The 21,313-nt window shown below is 39.9% G+C and overlaps 1 protein-coding gene across 2 annotated transcripts in view; it reads left to right on the top strand.

Moving 5' to 3' along the window:
• Positions 1-21,313, top strand: part of STAT1 (signal transducer and activator of transcription 1) — a 1,065,817-nt gene that overhangs the window by 674,218 nt on the left and 370,286 nt on the right. The window contains exon 14 of one of the 2 annotated variants that reach the window (XM_044304319.1): positions 12,598-12,639. The exons of the other annotated variant lie outside the window; for it this stretch is intronic. Within the exon in view, the coding sequence (XP_044160254.1) occupies positions 12,598-12,639 (42 nt within the window). The remainder of the gene's footprint in view (positions 1-12,597; positions 12,640-21,313) is intronic. 2 annotated transcript variants of the gene reach the window in all.

Genomic DNA, 21,313 nt, shown 5'->3' with positions numbered 1-21,313 from the left:
TTGTAAACCCTAGAAATGGTTGTGCGTGAAAATCCCAGTAACTGAACAGATTGTGAAATACTCAGACTGGCCCGTCTGGCACCAACAAACATGCCACGCTCAAAATTGCTTAAATCACCTTTCTTTCCCATTCTGAAATTAAGTTTGGAGTTCAGGAGATTGTATTGACCAGGACCACAACCCTACATGCATTGAAGCAACTGCCATGTGATTGGTTGACTAGATAATCGCATTAATGAGAAATAGAACAGGTGTTCCTAATAATTCTTTAGGTGAGTGTATGTTGACGTCACTAAGCTCATCACATGGTCCATCACCATGGTGATGGATCATGTGATGGATCATGTGATGAGCACAGTGATGTCAGGTGAGTTTATTATTTATTTTTTTAAACCCTTCTACTAAGCATTCTGTATTAAAGAATGCTATTATTTTATCTTATAACCAGGTTATAAGTGAAAATAATACAGTGAATAGACTTTCATCCTAGCAACCATGCGTGAAAATCGCACCGCAGCTGTACTTGCTTGTAGATGCTTGCTGTGATTTTCACACAACGCACAAGTGATGCATGAAAATCACTGTTCATGTGCACAGCCCCATAGAAATTAATCGGTCCGGATTCAGTGCGGGTGCAATGCGTTCACCTTACGCATTGCACCCGAGCGGAAAACTCGCCCGTGTGAAAGAGGCCTAGGAAACTTAGATAGGAAATTTCTACCGAATGAGGCCCAATGGATATACAGACTCAATACAATGAGTCCCGTAGGCCTAAATTAAGGTTTCTCTTTTTCTGCTTTCATCTAATAGGGAGAGAAATACAATAATAATATAAAAAAATATTAGAAGACTCTGCTTTTTTTTATCCTGGACAAGAACTGTCATCTATTGAATTATAAGAAAAATCACTGTCACACGACAAGTTCTCCTCAAAAATAAGTAATCTGGAGATAATTTATACACTGAACTTGCTCTTTTAATTAAATAAACATATAAGAAATGTAGAATAGGAACACAAAATGCAATGAAATACATATAAATTCTAAAACAATGCATTGATATGATATTTAGGAAAGAATGATTAAACATCAGATTGAAATATAAATAAAAGTATTTAAAAAAAATTGCAATAGCTAATTTGGGATAAGATTAAAATAAAAAATAAATAAAAATATTAATTCATGTTCTAAGATGGAGAATATAAAAGTTAAAGATTTTCTAATTGATGTTGGTTAATATTGTATTGTTCCCCCTCCCTAAGTCTTAAAAAAAAAATGAAAACTAAATAAAATATTAACTAAAATACAAATTAAAGAAAATACGAAAATGTTATGTGGAAAAAAAATAGAAAACTATTTAAAAAAAAATACAAACAAAAGAATAAGTTATAAACCAATTATAAAAAAAAATATACAATAAAATATTAATAAAATACAAATAAAAGTAAGACATAAAAAGGAAAAAGTGTCAGTGTCACCCAAAAGTCTTTATATGACCTCTTGGGGGACATATTATGTAGCCGAAATATATAAAAAAAAAGTAAGTAAAAAAAATATAAAAAATAATAAAACATAAAAGAAAAACACCTACACCAACCAAAACCATCGCCATTATTGCTCCATTCTTGTGATTTTTGAATCAGAGGCAGGATAGAAGGAATTGTCGCCACTTTTCCAGTAAAAAATATTTTTTACCGGAGCATAGCGCCTGAAACCGAAGAGTCATACTTACCTGCTCCCCACTGCTCCGGATCTCTGCAGTATTAATCTTCAGGGACCATGCTGGAAGATTAATACTTACCTGCTTCCCGTTGCTCTGGTCCTATGCGCTGCCCCCACCGCTTCCATCTTTCGATTCCTGAGCTGTTTACACCTGTCAATGCCTGGGTATGGTCACATACACAGCTCTAGTCAATGATTGGCTTCAGCACTGACAGGCTGCTTGTGACCACATCACCGCTGAAGCCATTGGCTGGAGAGGTGCATGTGACTATGCCCATGCACTTCCAAGTGTAAGCTGCGCAGGGACCGGAAGAAGGAGGCAGTGGGCGCAGTGCAGAGATCCGGATCAGTGGGGAGCAGGTAAGTATGACTCTTCGGTTTCAGGCGCTATGCTGCAGCAGTATATTCAGGCTAATTAATTAGTGTTCAGATCTGATATCTGGCAGGTATAATGATACCGCTGATCAGCCAATAAACATGGAATCACTATTTTTTCAGCTGATATTCATATTTTATCAGGATGAAAGGTGTACAATTATCGTCAACACATCACCCTGTGTAATCAGGAATTGGCCTCCAATAATTAATAAAACTAAATAAGGGAGGAATTACTGATAGTGGTCATTCCTCCACAGTCACTTTGCATTGGCTGGATTGACTTTTTTTTAGGGCTCTTGAAATAGAGCGATGTGACAATGCTGCCCTCGGACCAAAAAAGGTTGTGCACCCCTGCTCTAGAGTCTTCTCTGTTTAACCCCTTAACGACCAGCGCCATACATGTACGGTGTAAGCACACGTGACTTAACACCCAACTCCATACATGTATGGCGCGCTGATCGGGCGTGTGCAGGAGCTGTGCCCACCCAATCTGCAGCAGGGGTCTACCAGTCACTAATGGCATTAAACCTTGCACTGCCGCGGCCAGTGATGACTGCTTCACGTGCGTGCTTCAGACGTGTGCGGGTTGTCCATCAGGTTGCTGCGCTGATGTGACGGGGACCCGATGGCAGGGAAGGCATCCCGATGTTTTCCTTAGGCATCGTGGCTCTCATAGGCAAGCTGGCTGAAGTGTATTACAGTGTGCAATACACTTACAGCCAATGCATTACAATACAGAAGTATTGTAATGCATTGTAAAGGGGATCATAAGTTGTGGGGGGAAAAAAGTTAAATAAAGTTTGACAATTTTTTTTTTAAAGTTTCAAGTAAAAAACAAAAGTGTCTTTTTCCCAAAATAAAGTAAAACATTTTTTTTAGAACATATTAGGTATAACTGTGTCCGTATCTACCGGCTCTATAAAAATATCACATTAACAAACCCCTCAGGTGAACACCGTCAATAAAATTAAATAAAATTTCTGCTAAAAAATAATTTTTTTGTCACCTTACATCACTAAAAGTGCAACACCAAGCGACCAAAATGGTGTATGCCCCCCAAGATAGTACCAATCTAACCGTCACCTCATCCCACAAAACATGAGCCCCTACCTAAGACAATCGCCCAAATAATAAAAAATAAACTATGGCTCTCAGACTATGGAGACACTAAAACATGATTTTTGTTTCAAAAATGCTTTTATTGTGTTAATTGTAAAAAAACGATTAAGTAGACATATTAGGTATTGCCTCATCCGTAACAACCTGCTCTATAGAAATTCCACATGACCTAACCCCTCAGATGAACACTGAAAAAATAAAATAAGAACGGTGTCAAAAAAGCAATTTTTTGTCACCTTACATCACAAAAAGTTTCAAAGTTTAATAGCAAGCAATCAAAATGTCATATGCACCCCAATATAGTGCCAATCAAACCGTCATCTCATCCCGCAAAAATTATACCCTACCTAAGACGATCGCCCCCCCCCCCTCAAAAAAAACAAAACAAAAAAAAATATGGCTCTCAGACTATGGATACAGTAAAAATACAATAAAACATGATTTTTAAATATTTTTATACATATTGGGTATTGCCACGTCCATAACAACGTGCTCTATAAAAATATCACATGAACTAAGGTCAACACCGTAAAAAAAAAAAAAACTTTTTGTCAGCTTACATCACAAAAATTGTCATATCAAGCGATCAAAAAGTCATAAGCACCCCAAAATCATAGCAATCAAACCGTCATTTCATTCCGCAACAAATGAGACTCTACCTAAGACAATCGCCCTAAATATATAAAAAAAAAAATATGGCTCTCAGAATATGGAGACACTAAAACATGATTTTTTTTGTTTCAAAATTGCTGTTATTGTGTAAAATTAAATAAAATGTATATATATTAGTTATTGCCATGTCCGTAAGAACCTGCTGTATAAAAATATCACACAAACTAACCCCTTAGATCAGCTGTTGCAAAACCCCTCCAGCTGTTGCAAAACTACAACTCCCATCATGCTTGGGCATACTACAGCTATCAGGGAATGATGGGAGTTGTAGTTTTGAAACATCTGGAGGGCCATGAGTTTGACATACATGCCTTAGATGAACACCGTAAAAAAAAGTGTGTAAAAAAAGCCATTTCTTTTTTTCACCTTACATCACAAAACGTGTAATACCAAGTGATCAAAAAGTCATATGCACCCTAAAATGTACCAATCAAACCGTCATCTGAGACCGAAAAAAATGAGCCGCTACATAAGACAGTTGCCTAAAAAATAAAATAAAAACGATGGCTTCCAGAATATGGAGACACTTTTCAAAAATGCTTTATTATGTAAAACTGAAACAAAAGTTGTTATATTTGGTATTGTCGCATCCGTAACAACCTGTTCTATAAAAAAATACCACATGATCTAACCTGTCACATGAACATTGTAAATAACAAAAAATAAAAACGGTGTCAAAACAGCTAGTTTTTGTTACCCTGCCTCACTAAAAGTATAATATAGAACAACCAAAAATCTTATGTACCCTAAAATAGTACCAACAAAACTGCCACCTTATCCTGTAGTTTTCAAAATAGCGTCAATTTTGGGGAGTTTCTCTTCTAGGGGTACATCAAGGGGTCTTCAAATGTGACATTACAGCTTAAAACTATCCCAGTGAAATCTGCCTTCCAAAAACCATATGACATTCCATTCCTTCTGCGCCGTGCCCGTACAGCAGTTTACGACCACATATGGGGTGTTTCAGACCTGCGGTTTGCGGCTTTTACATGCGGCGGGGGTGCCATCGGTTCCCCATTGGGCCGTAGGGGGATCCCGGTGGAATGAAAGGCAGCGCAATGCCTTTCTTAGGCATCGTTGCTGCCTTCCTGTGACAAGCCTGTGAGATCCAGCCCCCTGGATCTCACAGGCCGGAAGCTGTACACACTCTATTACTCATACAGCCAATGCATTCCAGTACAGGAGTATTGGGATGCATTTTAAAGGGCATTAGACCCCCAAAAGTTGAAGTCCCAAAGTGGGACAAAAAATATTTAAGTTTCAAGTAAAAATAAACAAAAACGTAATTTTCCCCAACTAAAGTTAAGAAAAATAGCGTTGGGGGGGGGGGGGAATAGACATATTAGATATTGCCGCGTCCGTATCGACCGGCTCTATAAACATCGCATGACCTAACCCCTCAGATGAACACTGTAAAAAATAAAAACTGTGCTAAATAAACAATTTTTTTGCCACCTTACATCACAAAAAGTACAACAGAAAGCGATCAAAAAGGCGTATGCCCACCAAAATAGCCCCTACCTGAGACAATCGCCCCCAAAAAAATATGGCTCAGAATATGGAGACACTAAAACATCTTATTTTTTGTTTTAAAAAAGCTGTTATTGTGTAAAACTTAAATAAAAAAAAGTATACATATTAGTTATGGCCGCGTCCGTATCGACCGGCTCTATAAAAATATCACATGACCTAACCCCTCAGGTGAACACCGTAAAAAATAAAAACTGTGCTAAATAAACACAAAAAGTGTAATAGCAAACGATCAAAAAGTCATACACACCCCAAAATAGTGCCAATCAAACCGTCTTCTCATCCCACAAAAATCATACCCTACCCAAGATAATCGCCCAAAAACTGAAAAAAAACTGGCTCTCAGACTATGGAAACACTAAAACATGATTTTTTTGTTTCAAAAAAGAAATCATTGTGAAAAACTTACATAAATAACAAAAAGTATACATATTAGGTATCACCGCGTCCGTGACAACCTGGTCTATAAAAATACCACATGATCTAACCTGTCAGATGATTGTTGTAAATAACAAAAAATAAAAACTTTGCCAAAATAGCTATTTCTTGTTACCCTGCCTCACAAAAAGTGTAATATAGAACAACCAAAAATCATATATACGCTAAAATAATACCAACAAAACTGCCACCCTATGCCTTAGTTTCTAAAATGGGGTCACTTTTTTGGAGTTTCTACTCTAGGGGTGCATCGGGGGGCTTCCAATGGGACATTGTGTCAAAAAAACAGTCCAGCAAAATATGCCTTCCAAATACCGTGTGGCATTCCTTTCCTTCTGCGCCCTGCCGTGTGCTTGTACAGTGGTTTACGACCACATATGGGGTGTTTCTACAAACTACAGAATCTGGGCATAAATATTGAGTTTTGTTTTGCTGTTAACCCTTGCTTTGTAACTGCAGAAAAAATATTAAAATTGAAAATCTGCCCAAAAAGTGAAATTTTTAAATTGTATCTCTATGTTCTATTAATTCTTGTGGAACACCTAAAGGTTTAACAAAGTTTATCAAATCAGTTTTGAATACTTTGATGGTTGTAGTTTCTAGAATGTGGTCACTTTCTTGGAGTTTCTACTCTAGGGGTGCATCAGGGGGGGCTTCAAATGGGACATGGTGTCAAAAAACCAGTCCAGCAAAATCTGCCTTCCAAAGACCGTATGGCATTCCTTTCCTTCTGTGCAATGCCGTGTGCCCGTACAGTGGTTTACGACTACACATGGGGTGTTTCTGTTAATTGCAAAATCAGAGCCATAAATATATACTTTTGTTTGGCTGTTAACCCTTGCTTTGTAACTGGAAAAATATTATTAAAATGGAAAATCTGCCAACAATATGAAATTTTAAAATTGTATCTCTATCGTCCATTAGTTCTTGTGGACCACCTAAAGGGTTAACAAAGTTTGTAAAATCAGCTTTGAATACCTTGAGGGGTGTACAGTCGTAGCCAAAAGTTTTGAGAATGACACAAATATTAGTTTTCACAAAGTTTGCTGCTAAACTGCTTTTAGATCTTTGTTTCAGTTGTGTCTGTGATGTAGTGAAATATAATTACACGCACTTTATATGTAATGACCGGCAACACGCACAGGGAGGAAAAAGGGAAAGTCCTGCCCAAGGGAGAGGGAAAGGTGGTGACCCCTAACTCTCCTCGCGGCTGGCACCTGACTGCCCTGACGTCCCTAGACGGGTTCCTTACCCGTGCGGCGATCACGTGCCTAAACCCTGGCTTTCCCTGAAATGAACCCTAGATAATGAACGGGCTGGTGGGATCGCTAGTCCTCACCACTGCACTAACAGGGAAACACCAGGGAGAGGACAGACAAACACAGACAAACACAAACACCCAGGTGGACAACAACAACTGTCCACAAAGGTCCAACAGAGATCCGGAGGGTAGCGTTCTAAAGCAACAATCAGAGAACGCAGCAACACAGCTCCAGTGGGTCAGAATAGATGTCCAGGCAGGAAGCTCTCTGGCAACCAGAGAAGTGTGAGAGGGGAATATAAGGAGGATTGAGAGTGCTGGACAAGGAACAGCTGAGAGAAGGAGCTACGGATCCCTGAGTGAGCCAAAAGGGTTTGCAAAGCAAACCCAGAAAGCTACAATAAGGAAACATCCCTATCTTACATAGAGCGTGCAGCCAACCGCTGCGACCTCCTAAACCCGGGTACAACGGAGTCAGGCGTGGCTCTTGACACCCTCGTGACATTATACGTTTCAAAGGCTTTTATCGACAATTACATGACATTTACGCAAAGAGTCAGTATTTGCAGTGTTGTCCTTTCTTTTTCAGGACCTCTGCAATTCGACTGGGCATGCTCTCAATCAACTTCTGGGCCAATTCCTGACTGATAGCAACCCATTATTTCATAATCACTTCTTGGAGTTTGTCAGAATAAGTGGGTTTTTGTTTGTCCACCGGCCTCTTTAGGATTGACCACAAGTTCTCAATGGGATTAAGATCTGGGGAGTTTCCAGGCCATGAACCCAAAATGTCAACGTTTTGGTCCCCGAGACACTTAGTTATCACTTTTGCCTTATGGCACGGTGCTCCATCGTGCTGGAAAATGCATTGTTCTTCACAAAACTGTTGTTGGATTGTTGGAAGAAGTTGCTGTTGGAGGGTGTTTTGGTACCATTCTTTATTCATGGCTGTGTTTTTGGGCAAAATTGTGAGCCCACTCCCTTGGATGAGAAGCAACCCCACACATGAATGGCCTCAGGATGCTTTACTGTTCGCATGACACAGGACTGATGGTAGCGCTCACCTTTTCTTCTCCGGAAAAGCCTTTTTCCAGGTGCCCCAAACAATCGGAAAGAGGCTTCATCAGAGCATATGACTTTGCCCCAGTCCTCAGCAGTCCATTCCCCATATTTTCTGCAGAAGATCAATCTGTCCCTGATGTGTTTTTTTGGAGAAAAGTGGCTTCTTTGCTGCCCTTCTTGACACCAGGCCATTTTCCAAATGTCTTCGCCTCACTGTGCGTGCAGATGCGCTCACACCTGCCTGCTGCCATTCCTGAGCAAGCTCTGCACTGGTGGCACTCCGATCCCGCAGCTAAATCCTCTTTAGGAGACGATCCTGGCGCTTGCTGGACTTTCTTGGACACCCATGAAGCCTTCTTAACAAGAATTTAACCTCTTTCCTTGAAGTTCTTGATGATCCTATAAATTGTTGATTGAGGTGCAATCTTAGTAGCCACAATATCCTTGCCTGTGAAGCTATTTTTATGCAACGCAATGATGGCTGCACGCGTTTCTTTGCAGGTCACCATGGTTAACAATGGAAGAACAATGATTTCAAGCATCACCCTCCTTAACAGATCAAGTCTGCCATTTTAACCCAATCAGCCTGACATAATGATCTCCAGCCTTGTGCTCGTCAACATTCTCACCTGAGTTAACAAGACGATTACTGAAATGATCTCAGCAGGTCCTTTAATGACAGCAATGAAATGCAGTGGAAAGTTTTTTGGGGATTAAGTTAATTTTCATGGTAACATCCCCAATGGCCTGGAATAAGTCAAAGCGTTTTAAAGTTATCACCACATCTATCTAACAATATCCTGGTCCTTAAGGTGAAAATGAGCACGGTCCTTAAGGAGTTAAGGTGCTGCTGGCGGTTTATGATTCATTTTGGTGCTGACAGGTTTGCTTTAACTATGTTGCCTTAAAGTGGTTATCTAGAAGTTTGATATTGATCAGCTGTTCGAATAGGCAGGTGTTCTCACTGGAGCTCTGAGGAGCGCTATGATCTCTTCACAGCTTACCAAGCACAGCACCATACATTGTATAGCAGCTGTGTTTGGTATGGCAGCTCATCTATATTCATTTGAATGGAAGTAAACTGCGCCATGTGACCAATGTACGGTTATGTCACTGGACTAGGAAGAGGCCTAAGTGCTCATGGCTCGCTGGAACCTCTTTAAACAGGTGATTGGGATATGTCCAGGGAGTTGGACCCTTGCCGATATGATATTGTTGACCTATCCTGAGGATAGATCGTCAATATCAAATTTTCGGAAAGCCCTTTTATAACAGCTGCAGCCTTCCCAATCAGATGCAACCCATCTCTATTATAGAGCATGTACAAAAAAAGTTGTCCAAGTACTTTTTTAACCACCTCCCATCCGCCCATAGACTAAAAACATCTGGGAGGTGGTTCTCTATCTCTGATTGGACGTTCCCGAATGTCCATTCAGAGACTGCAGCTGCACACTAATCGTGCAGCTGCAGATCGGGTTGCCCGCTGTCAGTGACAGCAGGGCAACCCTTAGAGAGGCAGGGACAGTGCCCAGGTGTCCCTGCCTTCTAGATCGCTGTATACACAGTGCTCACTGAGTGCTGTGTATACAGTGCAGGAAACGCTATGCGCTTCCTGTTCCGGCCTGGCGGTCATGTGATTGCCGGAGTCGGGTGAGTGGAGACCTCGATCAGCCCTACACTGAGGCTGTACAGCACAGTATAGTGCTGTACAGCAACTCTGGGGGAGTATTTCTCCTGTAACTGGGGCTACTATGTCAGCCCCATTTAAAGGAAAAATCAACACTGAAAGGAAAATATAAAAAAGTGAAATAAAAAAAAATAATAATAATAATAAAGTGTTAAAAAAATAATAAATAAATAAAAATGGTTTCACATGTAAAAAAAAAAAGTCCCCAAGTTAGGAATATTATTATTTTTTTCATAGAAAAAAATAAACATATTTGGTATTGCGGCGTTCGTGACAGTCGGCTCTATAAATATATCACATGATTGACCCAGTCCGATAAAAAACATAAAACATAAAAACTGTGTCAAAAAATGGTGCCATTTTTGTCACCTTACATCACAAAAGGTACAACACCTAGTGATCAAAAAAGCATATGGCCCACAAAATGGTACCAATAAAACCGTCACCTCATTTCACAAAAAATTGCTAAAAAACAAAACAAAAAACTATAGGTCTCAGAGCATGGAGACACTAAAACATCATTTTATTGGTTTACAAAATGCTATTATTGTGTTTAAGTGAACTAAATAAAAAAGTGTACATATTAGGGATCGCCGCGTCCGTAACAACCAGCTCTATAAAAATATCAAATGACCTAACCCCTTGTGTGAACACCATTAAAAAGTTTCAAAAAAAGCCATTTTTGTCACCTTACATCACAAAAAGTGCAACACCAAGTGATCAAAAAGGCTTATGTCCCACAAAATGGTACCAATAAAACAGTCACCTCATCCCACAAAAAATGAGCACCTACATAAGAAAATCGCTGAAAAAACCAAATCTCTCAGAACATGGCCACATTAAAACATAATGTTTTTGTTTCAAAAATGCTATTATTGTGTAAAACTTAATAAATAATAAAAAGTATACATATTAGGTATCGCCACATCCGTAACGATCTGCTCTATAAAAATGTGACTTGACCGAACCCCTCAGGTGAACGCTGTAAAAATAAATAAATAAAAACTGTGCTAAAACAACCAATTTGTTTGGTCACCTTGCCCCATAAAGTGTTATAATGAATGATCAAAAAATGATATGTACCCACAAATAGTACCAATAAAACTGGCACCGTATCCTCTAGTTTCCAAAATGGGGTCACTTCTTGGGAGTTTCTACTGTAAGGGTGCATCAGGGGGGCTACAAATGGGACATGGCATCTAAAAACCATGTGGCGCTCCTTTTCTTCTGCGTCCTGCCGTTTTCCCATACAGCAGTTTATGACCACATGTGGGGTGTTTCTGTAAATCGCAGAATCTGTGTAATAAATAGTTTTGTTTGGCTATTAACCCTTGATGTATGAAAGAAAAAATTGGATTAAAATGGAAAATCTGCTCAAAAAGTGAAATTTGTAACTTTGATCTCTATTTTCCATTAATTCTTGTGGAACGCCTAAAAACCCTTTTACATAGTATGTAAAATCAGTTTAAGTACCGTAATTTGAGGGATGTAGTTTTTACAATGGGGTCACACAAAGTGACTTCAGACCTGAACTAGTCCTTAAAAAGTGGGTTTTGGTAGTTTTCTTAAAAATTGCTTCTAAATTTCTAAGCCTTCTAACGTCCTAAAAAAATAAAATTACATTTCCAAAATGATGCCAACATAAAGTAGACATATGGGGAATGTTAAGTAATAAATATTTTATGAGGTATCACTTTCTGTTTTAAAAGCAGTGAAATAGAAATTTTGAAAATTGCAATTTTTTTTCAAATTTTTGGGTAAATTTGGGATTTTTCCAAAAATAAAGGTGAACTATATTGACTCAAATTTATGACTAGTACAATGAAGTACAATGTGTGATGAGAAAACTGTCTCTGACTGGCTTGGATAAGTAAAAGCGTTCCAATGTAATTACCACATAAAGTGAGATATGTCAGATTTTCAAAATTATGGTTAAAGAGGACCTGTCCCCTCTCCTGACATGTCAGTTTTAGTAACTACTTGCATTTCCCTTATAATACCAATTCTGGAGCATCCATTCATATGGCTCTCTGTTGTGTAATTCCTGTATTATTCCTACTAGAAGTTTACAAATTAATTGCCAACAGTCTGCAGTAAAGGTACTGCTGGGTGTTACCAGTAGTGGATATATCTGACTCCAACTGGTAACACCCAACCGTACCTTTACTGCATGCTGCTGACAATTCATTCATAGTAGAAATAACAAAGGAATGGCACTACATTGAATCATAAGACTAGATGCTCCAGAATTATTATTACATGGGGAATACATGTAGTTACTATAGCAGACATGTCAGGATATGTGACAAATACTCTTTAATCAAGTCCACTTTCACGTAGTCTGTATTTGGCCAGTATTTTGCATCAATCTTTGTAAGTCAAAACCTGGAGTTGAACCTATAGAGAAAAGATATAATGGAAATATTTGTGCCTATTTTTTTGTTTTTGACCTGCTTCTCATTTTTGCTTACAAATATTGAAGCAAAACACTGACCTAAAAGTAGAGCTAGATGGTTGATCAAGCGTTGTTTTCTGCTATTCATTAAATGGTAATGTCTAAAATTAGCTACTCAGCCAAATAGCAAAAATATTGCAGGCAAGTCACAATCAGAAAGGTTGGCATTACTAAGTGTGGATAAGCATCATAAAAATGTGCAATGATTACAAATTAATTTTATATGTTTCTATTATGAAATCTTATGTAATTGTCTTTATATGTTTGCCTTTAGCAACTAAAGGAGCAGAAAAATACAGGATGCAGAACAAATGAGGTGATGAATTATATTTCTCTTTCTTAAAGTGGCACTGTACTTTTGGAAACGGTAGGGGTCTGACCGCTGGAACCCTGCCAATTACCAGGATGAGAAGATAGAAGATCTCACATAGCATGCTCTCTCTAATTTGCTGCATGGAATGGAATTTAAATGGGCCAATAGAGTTCCTATTGAGCCTGTCTCGCTTTTGTAACCTGCAGTGAGGAGAGAGCAAGAGAGCGTGCTATGTAGGTACTTCTTTCTCCTTGTTCTAGTGATCAATGCGGGTCTCAGCACTTGGACTCTCATGATTGACACTTTAAAGAGGTTCTGTCACCAGGATCAACCCTATGAAACCAGACATACTGTCTCGTAGGGCTCACCATGCTGATTAAAACGATACCTTTCTTTTGTCTGTGTTTTTGTTCATATGTAAATGAGCAATTAGTGCACCAAGAGTCAGGACTGAATTATCTGGGCACTGCTTTGTAACACCCCCTGTGCTCTGCACACTCCCTTCTCCATCTGATTGACAAGGATAGACATTCTGAGAGCAGTATGTTTGGTTGAATAGGGATGATCTTGGTGACAGAGCCTCTTTAAGAAATCAAATGTATCTCTTACCGAATATTTTGCAAACTTAAGTTTGTCTATACCTGTAACCTTTTTAATTAATTATTGATATTCGATTCCTGGATTTTAATAGGAGCATTGAGAAAATGCACTTACTCCTTCTTTAAGGAAATACAAAACTTCAAAAAACATAAAAAGATAAATAAATAAAAGTGTCCCTGATAGATATGCTCACAAGACTTTTAGCAAGACTACAGCAGCAAGTAGCTTTGCTGATATTTTTCTGGCACAGAGGGAGACCTATCTTACCAGGCTCTTCCATCTTTGGCAGGAGACTATTTGGGTGCCTTAGTATTATGGCACTGATAACTGAAATATAGAAAAATCGTTAGGAGTTAGCACCCAGTGACTATATTGTAACCTGTACTGCACTTAAAGGAAAAATGTTTCCAAATTTTTTTTTTATCTGCCAGTTAAAACCAGATAGTGATCCTTTTTATCTAATCTTTTATTTTCTGATTGCAGATTTATTTATTCTGTTTTCTGAACATGATTATGGGGGATGCCATCTTGCCTGAGTTGTTCTTAACGGCATTAAACAAAACATAAAAAAAATGCCTTACGGCATCCCCATGGGCCATAAACACAATGCTCAGGACCTAACTGACTTCTATGGGAGAGTTTTCTAGGCATGCTCTGTGACCTCTGCGGAGATCATTGTACAATAAAAGAATAGATAAGAGCTTTCATTTGGTGGTATTTTATTGCTGCTGACATTTTTACTTTTTTTGTTATTAATCAAAATGTAACGATTTTTTTGCAAAAAAAATGACATTTTTCACTTTCAGCTGTAAAATTTTGCAAAAAAAAAACGACATCCATATATAAATTTTTTGCCAAATGTATTGTTCTACATGTCTTTGATTTAAAAAAAAATGTTTGGGCCAAAAAAAAAATGGTTTGGGTAAAAGTTATAGCGTTTACACACTGTGGTACAAAAATGTGAATTTCCGCTCTTCGAAGCAGCTCTGACTTTCTGAGCACTTGTCATGATTCCTGAGGTTCTACAATGCCCAAACAGTAGAAAAACCCCACAAATGACCCCATTTCGGAAAGTAGACACCCTAAGGTATTCGCTGATGGGCATAGTGAGTTCATAGAACTTTTTATTTTTTGTCACAAGTTAGCGGAAAATGATGATTTATTATTATTTTTTTCCTTACAAAGTCTCATATTCCACTAACTTGCTACAAAAAATAAAAAATTCTAGGAACTCGCCATGCCCCTCACGGAATACCTTGGGGTGTCTTCTTTCCAAAATGGGGTCACTTGTGGCGTAGTTATACTGCCCTGGCAATTTAGGGGCCCATATGTGGAATGTGGGTCCCTTTGCCCACCTAGGCTGCAAAAAAGTGTCACACATCTAGTATCGCCGTACTCAGGAGAAGTTGGGCAATGTGTTTTGGGGTGTCATTTTACATATAACCATGCTGGGTGAGAGAAATATCTTGGCAAAAGACAACTTTTCCATTTCTTTTTATACATAGTTGGCATTTGACCAAGATATTTTTCTCACCCAGCATGGGTATATGTAAAATGACACCCCAAAACACATTTCCCAACTTCTCCTGAGTACGGCGATACCAGATGTGTGACACTTTATTGCAGCCAAGGTGGGCAAAGGGGCACATATTCCAAAGAGCACCTTTCTGATTTCACAAGGCCATTTTTTACAGATTTTGATTTCAAACTACTTCTCACACATTTGGGCCCCTAAAATGCCAGGGCAGTATAACTACCCCACAAGTGACCCCATTTTGAAAAGAAGACACCCCAAGGTATTTCATAATGGGCATAGTGAGTTCATGGAAGTTTTGATTTTTTTGTCACAAGTTAGTGGAATATGAGTGTTTGTAAGAAAAAAGAAATCTTAATTTTCCACTAACTTGTGACAATAAATAAAAAGTTCTATGAACTCACAATGCCCATCAGCGAATACCTTAGGGTGTCTACTTTCCAAAATGGGGTCATTTGTGTTTTTTTTTCTACTGTCTGGGCATTGGAACCTCAGGAAACATGACAGGTGTTTAGAAAGTCAGAGCTGCTTCAAAAAGTGGAAATTCACATTTTTGTACCATAGTTTGTAAACGCTATAACTTTTACCCAAACCATTTTTTTTAATCAAATATATGTAGAACAATAAATTTTGCGAAAAATGTATATATGGGTGTAGTTTTTTTTTTTTTGCTAAATTTTACAACTGAAAGTGAAAAATGTCATTTTTTTGCAAAAAAATCGTTAAATTTAGATTAATAACAAAAAAGTAGAAATGTCAGCAGCAATGAAATACCACCAAATGAAAGCTCTATTAGTGAGAAGAAAAGGAGGTAAAATTCATTTGGGTGGTAAGTTGCATGACCGAGCAATAAACGGTGAAAGTAGTGTAGTGCAGAAGTGTAAAAAGTGGCCTGGTCATTAAGGGTGTTTCAGCTAGCGGGGCTGAGGTGGTTAAGGAGGTAGTTTGAGAAGCTCACTTGCAAGAACTGCACCAGGGGCAAACAAGGTTTATATGTTTGTTGTGTTTATTCACTCTGTGTTTTTTCTTTTTTTTTGCCAATAAAGAACTTACCTTTTAATTGTATAGGTTACCCAGATTTCTGAAAAGGCAAATTTGGCAAGTTATGGGGTAATTTATCATGGTAGATTTCATGCACAGGATTCCCCATAACAGCTTTACATGGCATGTTATTGAGTTTTCCCGGGACCCTTAAAGGCAAAATTAGACAAGCTATGGCACAATTTGGGAGCACGCAAGGGAATTTATCTGGGTAGATTTAAAATTCAGCCTATAACAACTCCACATTTTATGGTTCCTAGGACTCTGAATGGCAAACCTGCATAGCTAAGCTGTAATATGGAGATTTTGTCCCTGCGCCAGGCAGGCTTCTGGATAGCAAATAAGACTAGGTTTTCTACAATATGCTGATACTATTTAGTATAAATGCATAAATGAAGTATCAAGACCCAGTTTGGTCCCACAGTATCTAAACATAGGTTGTTACTAAACTTTCAAAAGTTTCTGAAATGTAAATCTGCTTAATTGTGCATTGAGAAAGGAAAAGAGCAATTACTAGTCAAAGGTGTTTTCCAAGATATATATATATTTTTTTACTGATGACCTATCCAATAGTCACCAGTATCAGTAGGGGTCTGACACCCGGGATCCCTGCCGATCAGCTGTTTTAGCCTTCTCCCCCATTTTCCTAGGCCTAATGAAGACACGTTCCTGTGTCACGCAGTGGCGGATCGAGAACCTGGTCTCGGGAGGGGCACTTCCAGATTATTTTCTGTCTGCCGCCACAAAACAATGGTGCTTATAGAACAGACTTCACAGTGTAGCGGTATTATGTATATTGTGTGGCACAGTGTAGGCTATATGTGTATAACATAAACATATTTCACATGAAAACTTACATTTACCTGGCTTGACCCTTGGGGATCTCGGACACCACTTCAACACTTTGGCTGGGCTCGGTGGAGCTGATGTTGTGTTTTATCCTAATGAGAAAGATTTTATAATAAGGATTTGGAGAAGGGGCAGAGGAATAGCAGAGCAGGGAGAGGATGGTGCTGTTACTAGGGGGTAATACCATGTGGGAGTAATAAAGCCCACCATAATGCACCCCAGCAGAAATAATTCTACTTATAATGTGACAGTGCAAAAAATACCCCCTTGTAATGCCCCCAGTTGAGCTAATGTCTCCATAGTGCCCCATAATGTGCCAGTATAATATACCCCTATATAGTGCCCAGAGTAAATGCCTCCATAGTGCTCCTCTCCTCCTTCCTCCTAGTGCCCCCATAATGTACCAGTATATAATTCCCCAGTAGATGCCCTCAGTGTCCCCCATAATTTGCAAGTATAAAATACCCCTTCTTAGTGCCCCCCGTAGATGACCCCATAGTACCCCTCTCCCCCTCCCTCATAGTACCCACCATAATGTGTTCCAGTATAAAATTATACTGTACAGAGCCCCCCATATAAAACACCTATTCTTTGTGGCCTCAGTAGATGCCCCTATAGTGCCCCAAATAATGTGCCAGTAATAACAGCCCCCCATCATTTCCCAGTAATAACAGCCCCCCATCATGTGCCAGTAATGACAGCTCCCCTTGTGCCAGTAATGAACTAGTGACAGCCCCCATTATGTGCCAGTGATGAGTCACCCATTATGTGCCAGTAATGACAGCCCCCATTATGTGTCAGTAATGACAGCCCCCCATTATGTGCCAGTAATGACACCCCCTCCATTATGTGCCAGTAATGAGACCCCCATCATGTCCCAGTAATAACAGCCCCCTATCATGTGCCAGTAATGACAGCCCCCCTTCTGCCAGTAATGAAGTAATGACAACTCCTATTATGTGCCAGTAATGACAGTCCCCCATTATGTGCCAGTAATGACAGCCCCCCCATTATGTGCCAGTAATGAGAGCCCCTACCCCAATTATGTGCCAGTAATGACAGCCCCTACCCCATTATGTGCCAGTAGCCAGATCTCCCATTATGTGCCAGTAGCCAGAGCCCCCATTATGTGCCAGTAGCCATAGCCCCCCATTATGTGCCAGTAGCCAGAGACCCCCATTATGTGCCAGTAGCCAGAGACCCCCATTATGTGCCAGTAGCCACCAGTATTGTATACACAAAAAAAAAATAAACACCTCTATTTACCTCCTTGACAGTGATGCAATGCAGGCCTCTTCCGGCCTGTGTCCCGCGCTGTACAGCTCAGGCGGCGCGATGCCGGCAGCCTATCAGAGGAAGGGAAAGGGACACGCCTCTCCCTCCCCTGCCTCAGCACAGTCATTTGTATCGCTGTCCTGAGGACGGCGATACAGATCACTATGGAGATGAACGCTTCCACAATGGAAGCGTTCATCTCCCTGTGCCCCGCCGCCGCCCCCCCCCCCCCCCACTTCAGAGCAGCTCTGGGGAAGGGGGGCGCAACTGTCTTTGCTGCGCCTTCTTCTCGAGTAGTAATGTATGCTGCCGGCTCTGCTCCGCTTTTCAGCGAGGACGAGACTTAGTAAGGACAGTCAGCATCTACAGGCCAGAACATACTTGGAGAAAAAGGTCCACTGTGTACAACTTTAGGCATGCAACTAGTAATGATGACAGTTGGGTGGGAGCATGTGTTTTGAGCTGTCAGGGACATAGCCATGAGACTGCTAAGGGTGACATAGGTGACTACCAAACAGTAGTTGATGATGATGTAGCCCATTGCACCAGTAAGCATGGTGAAGAGTGGGCATCATCAGGGTGGCAGCTGGCCCTTGAGACAGCAGTAGGGTGTCATCTTGCTGATGAGCGATCAGGGTGGAAACATTGAGAGATCTGGAGCCAAACTGTCATGGACGTACTGAGACATACGGACGTCCATGCGAAAGTGAGTGCCAGGAGATCTGTGAGACAGGCAACATGTGGTTTGATCGGACAGGCTTCCTTGTGGATCAATAAGAGTCTGTGTTGTTTCTGGTAATGATAAAACAATAGTAGCAAAAAACACTGGAGAGCGCCAATCCTAGATATAGATCCAAGGGTAAAAGGGATTTAAACTGCTAAAATAATTCAACCATAAGTTGAAAAGATAGATAGCGGTATATCAATTCGTGATATACCTAGTGGTTAGAAAGTGAGAATTAGATGTGCAATATGGAAGAACAAAGTCTCCACTCACTATACATCAGCAGAACAGAAAAATATTTAAAAAATGGTTCCTCTTGTTTGAGTGTCCATAAACCCTCTATACCATGGTCAGCATTTAGTATCAGGATTTGATCATGATTTGGAAGCCAAAAGCAGGAGTGGATCCAAAACACTGGAGAACATGCAAATATTTTCATCGCATTTTATCTTTGTTTTGGACCCACTCCTGTTTTTGCCTTACCAATACTGATGCAAAAAACTGACCAAATACTGACCGTGTGATAGAGGCCATTAAAGTCCTGCATGCAAGACTTCTTTTCCATCTGAATGAAACCGATGTCAGACGCAAATGGCCAAAACGCATGCAAATTGAGCATGAGGCTTCTATCTCATGGTCAGTGTTTTGCATCACGATTTGCTCATGATTTGCAATCCAAAGGCAGAAGTGGGTCCAAAACAAAGAACAGATGCAAAAATTTATATCACATTTTATCTTTGTTTTGGACCTTCTCCTGTTTTTGCCCTACAAATACTGATCAAATACTGACTGTGTGAAGGAGGATGCTCAAAGTACAGGATCCACATATATATATAATTTTTTTTTGCTGATACCCTCCCCACTCTGTCACGGGGCCACTACTTGAATCTTAGGCCACTGCATGGTTGAGTCCATGACAATAAATTAGACCTGACACTAACATTGACTTGTAAGGTTGAGTTCAAACTTCACTTGGTCAGTTATTTCTATCGTTTTTTTGTGAGCCAAATTCAGGAGCCAAGCCTACTCTCGAATTATTTATCATTAATAGATCTACACCTGTTCTGTTGGTTTGATCTGCACCTGCTTTTGGCTGACAATAAATGACACGAATAACTGACCAAATAACTGAAGTGTGAATTGAGCCTAATACTGACGCACAGTCATTCTACAGCTAACAAAAGGGATTGAAAAGCATGAGTTTGCACTGCCACGACATAGATTAAAGTAATCTTATTTTTCTCCACTACTTTATTGCACTGCTTCCATGTCTTTATTTTGTTCCACTTAAGAGTCATTTGGACATAGCTCCTGTGAAGGCTCTCTTCCGGGTGTAGGGCTGACATCATCGGCGCAGGTGCACTGAGGAAGGAGCAGCCAAGCGAGCGTCCTTCTCTCAGAGCGCCTGCGCCAAATAAGGACCGGTACGGCGCAGGCACAGGAATTGAGCTGCAGGCAGGGCCATCTAGAGGATTAGAGCGCTCGCTGGCTCTGTCAATCAAGTGGAGTAGGGGCCGTTTTTTCAGACCGAGGATGCGGCAGCTACCAGCAAGTCCACCCAACTTGCTGGTAGTGAAGAAATTTGCATATCACAAAAGTACTATTTTTACTGAAATTACAGCACAGCCAGAGGTAAGACGGGTATATATGGAATCTGTGTACATTAGCAAATATATTAAGTCCAAAACTGAAAATTGCTGTTTGGGGGGTGACAGAAGCCCTTTAATTGCTGAAATTGTACATTTTTATCCCTAAAGTGGCCCATTTTGTGCCTTAGCAATGCTCTGCTTACTTAACTGTGGAGACATGCTCAATGCTGACTGCTGCTGCCCTCACTGCCTATCTCCACATTTATGTAGGTATGATTTCATTAATGAAGGTATATTATAAAAATGGTCAGTATTACTGTCTCTACAAAAAAGACAGTTACCCTTTAAATACTGCTGCCCGATGTACCTTTTTAGTTAAGTTTTTGTAGATAAAATGTTCTTTTCCCGAGATGAAGCTTCATTCCAATTATCAAGCCCTAATACAACAAGGTTTATAGCTCTTGTGATGAATGAATCTACTAATACCCTGAATGATGTTCTCAGTTCATTCACCCATAATCTGCCTTCCTTCTTATACCATTTTTGCCCTTTAAGTAACATGTGAAGGACATCTAATTGGCTAGTACAAAATTTCAAACCTATTGATCGTTTTAAACCTAAACTGATATTCTAATTAATGATTGTAGAGCTGAGCAAATCGAAGTTGACGAAGTGAATTTAGAGCAGAATTTAAGGAAAAATTTGATTCGCACCGTATCCGAATTGCCTCACGCTTTGTGGTTACGAATCGCATGGCTGCTGCACGTGTTAAGACATAGAGCAAAGAACTCTGGGAACGAGGGATCACCCACAATGCCATGCATGCAGCCATTCAGCAGCCAGCCGCTGTGATGTCACAGCCCTATAAATAGCCTCAGCCATCTTGGATTCAGCCATTTTCCAGTGTACTTAGTGCAGGGAGAGAAGTAAGGGAAAGTGCTAGAAAATACTTTAAAACTTTTTTTGGGCTGAATACAAGTTCAGGGAAAGATCATTAGAAGTGTAGGGAAAGGATAGGGAGGAATTATTCCACACTATGAAAGGAGAACAGGTTCTAATAGGTTA

Source organism: Bufo gargarizans, chromosome 8 (assembly GCF_014858855.1).
Source record: "Bufo gargarizans isolate SCDJY-AF-19 chromosome 8, ASM1485885v1, whole genome shotgun sequence".
In the NCBI taxonomy this organism is placed as follows: domain Eukaryota; kingdom Metazoa; phylum Chordata; class Amphibia; order Anura; family Bufonidae; genus Bufo; species Bufo gargarizans.
The sequence above is the reverse complement of the archived record's forward strand: the minus strand, read 5'-3'. Positions and strand labels throughout refer to the sequence as shown.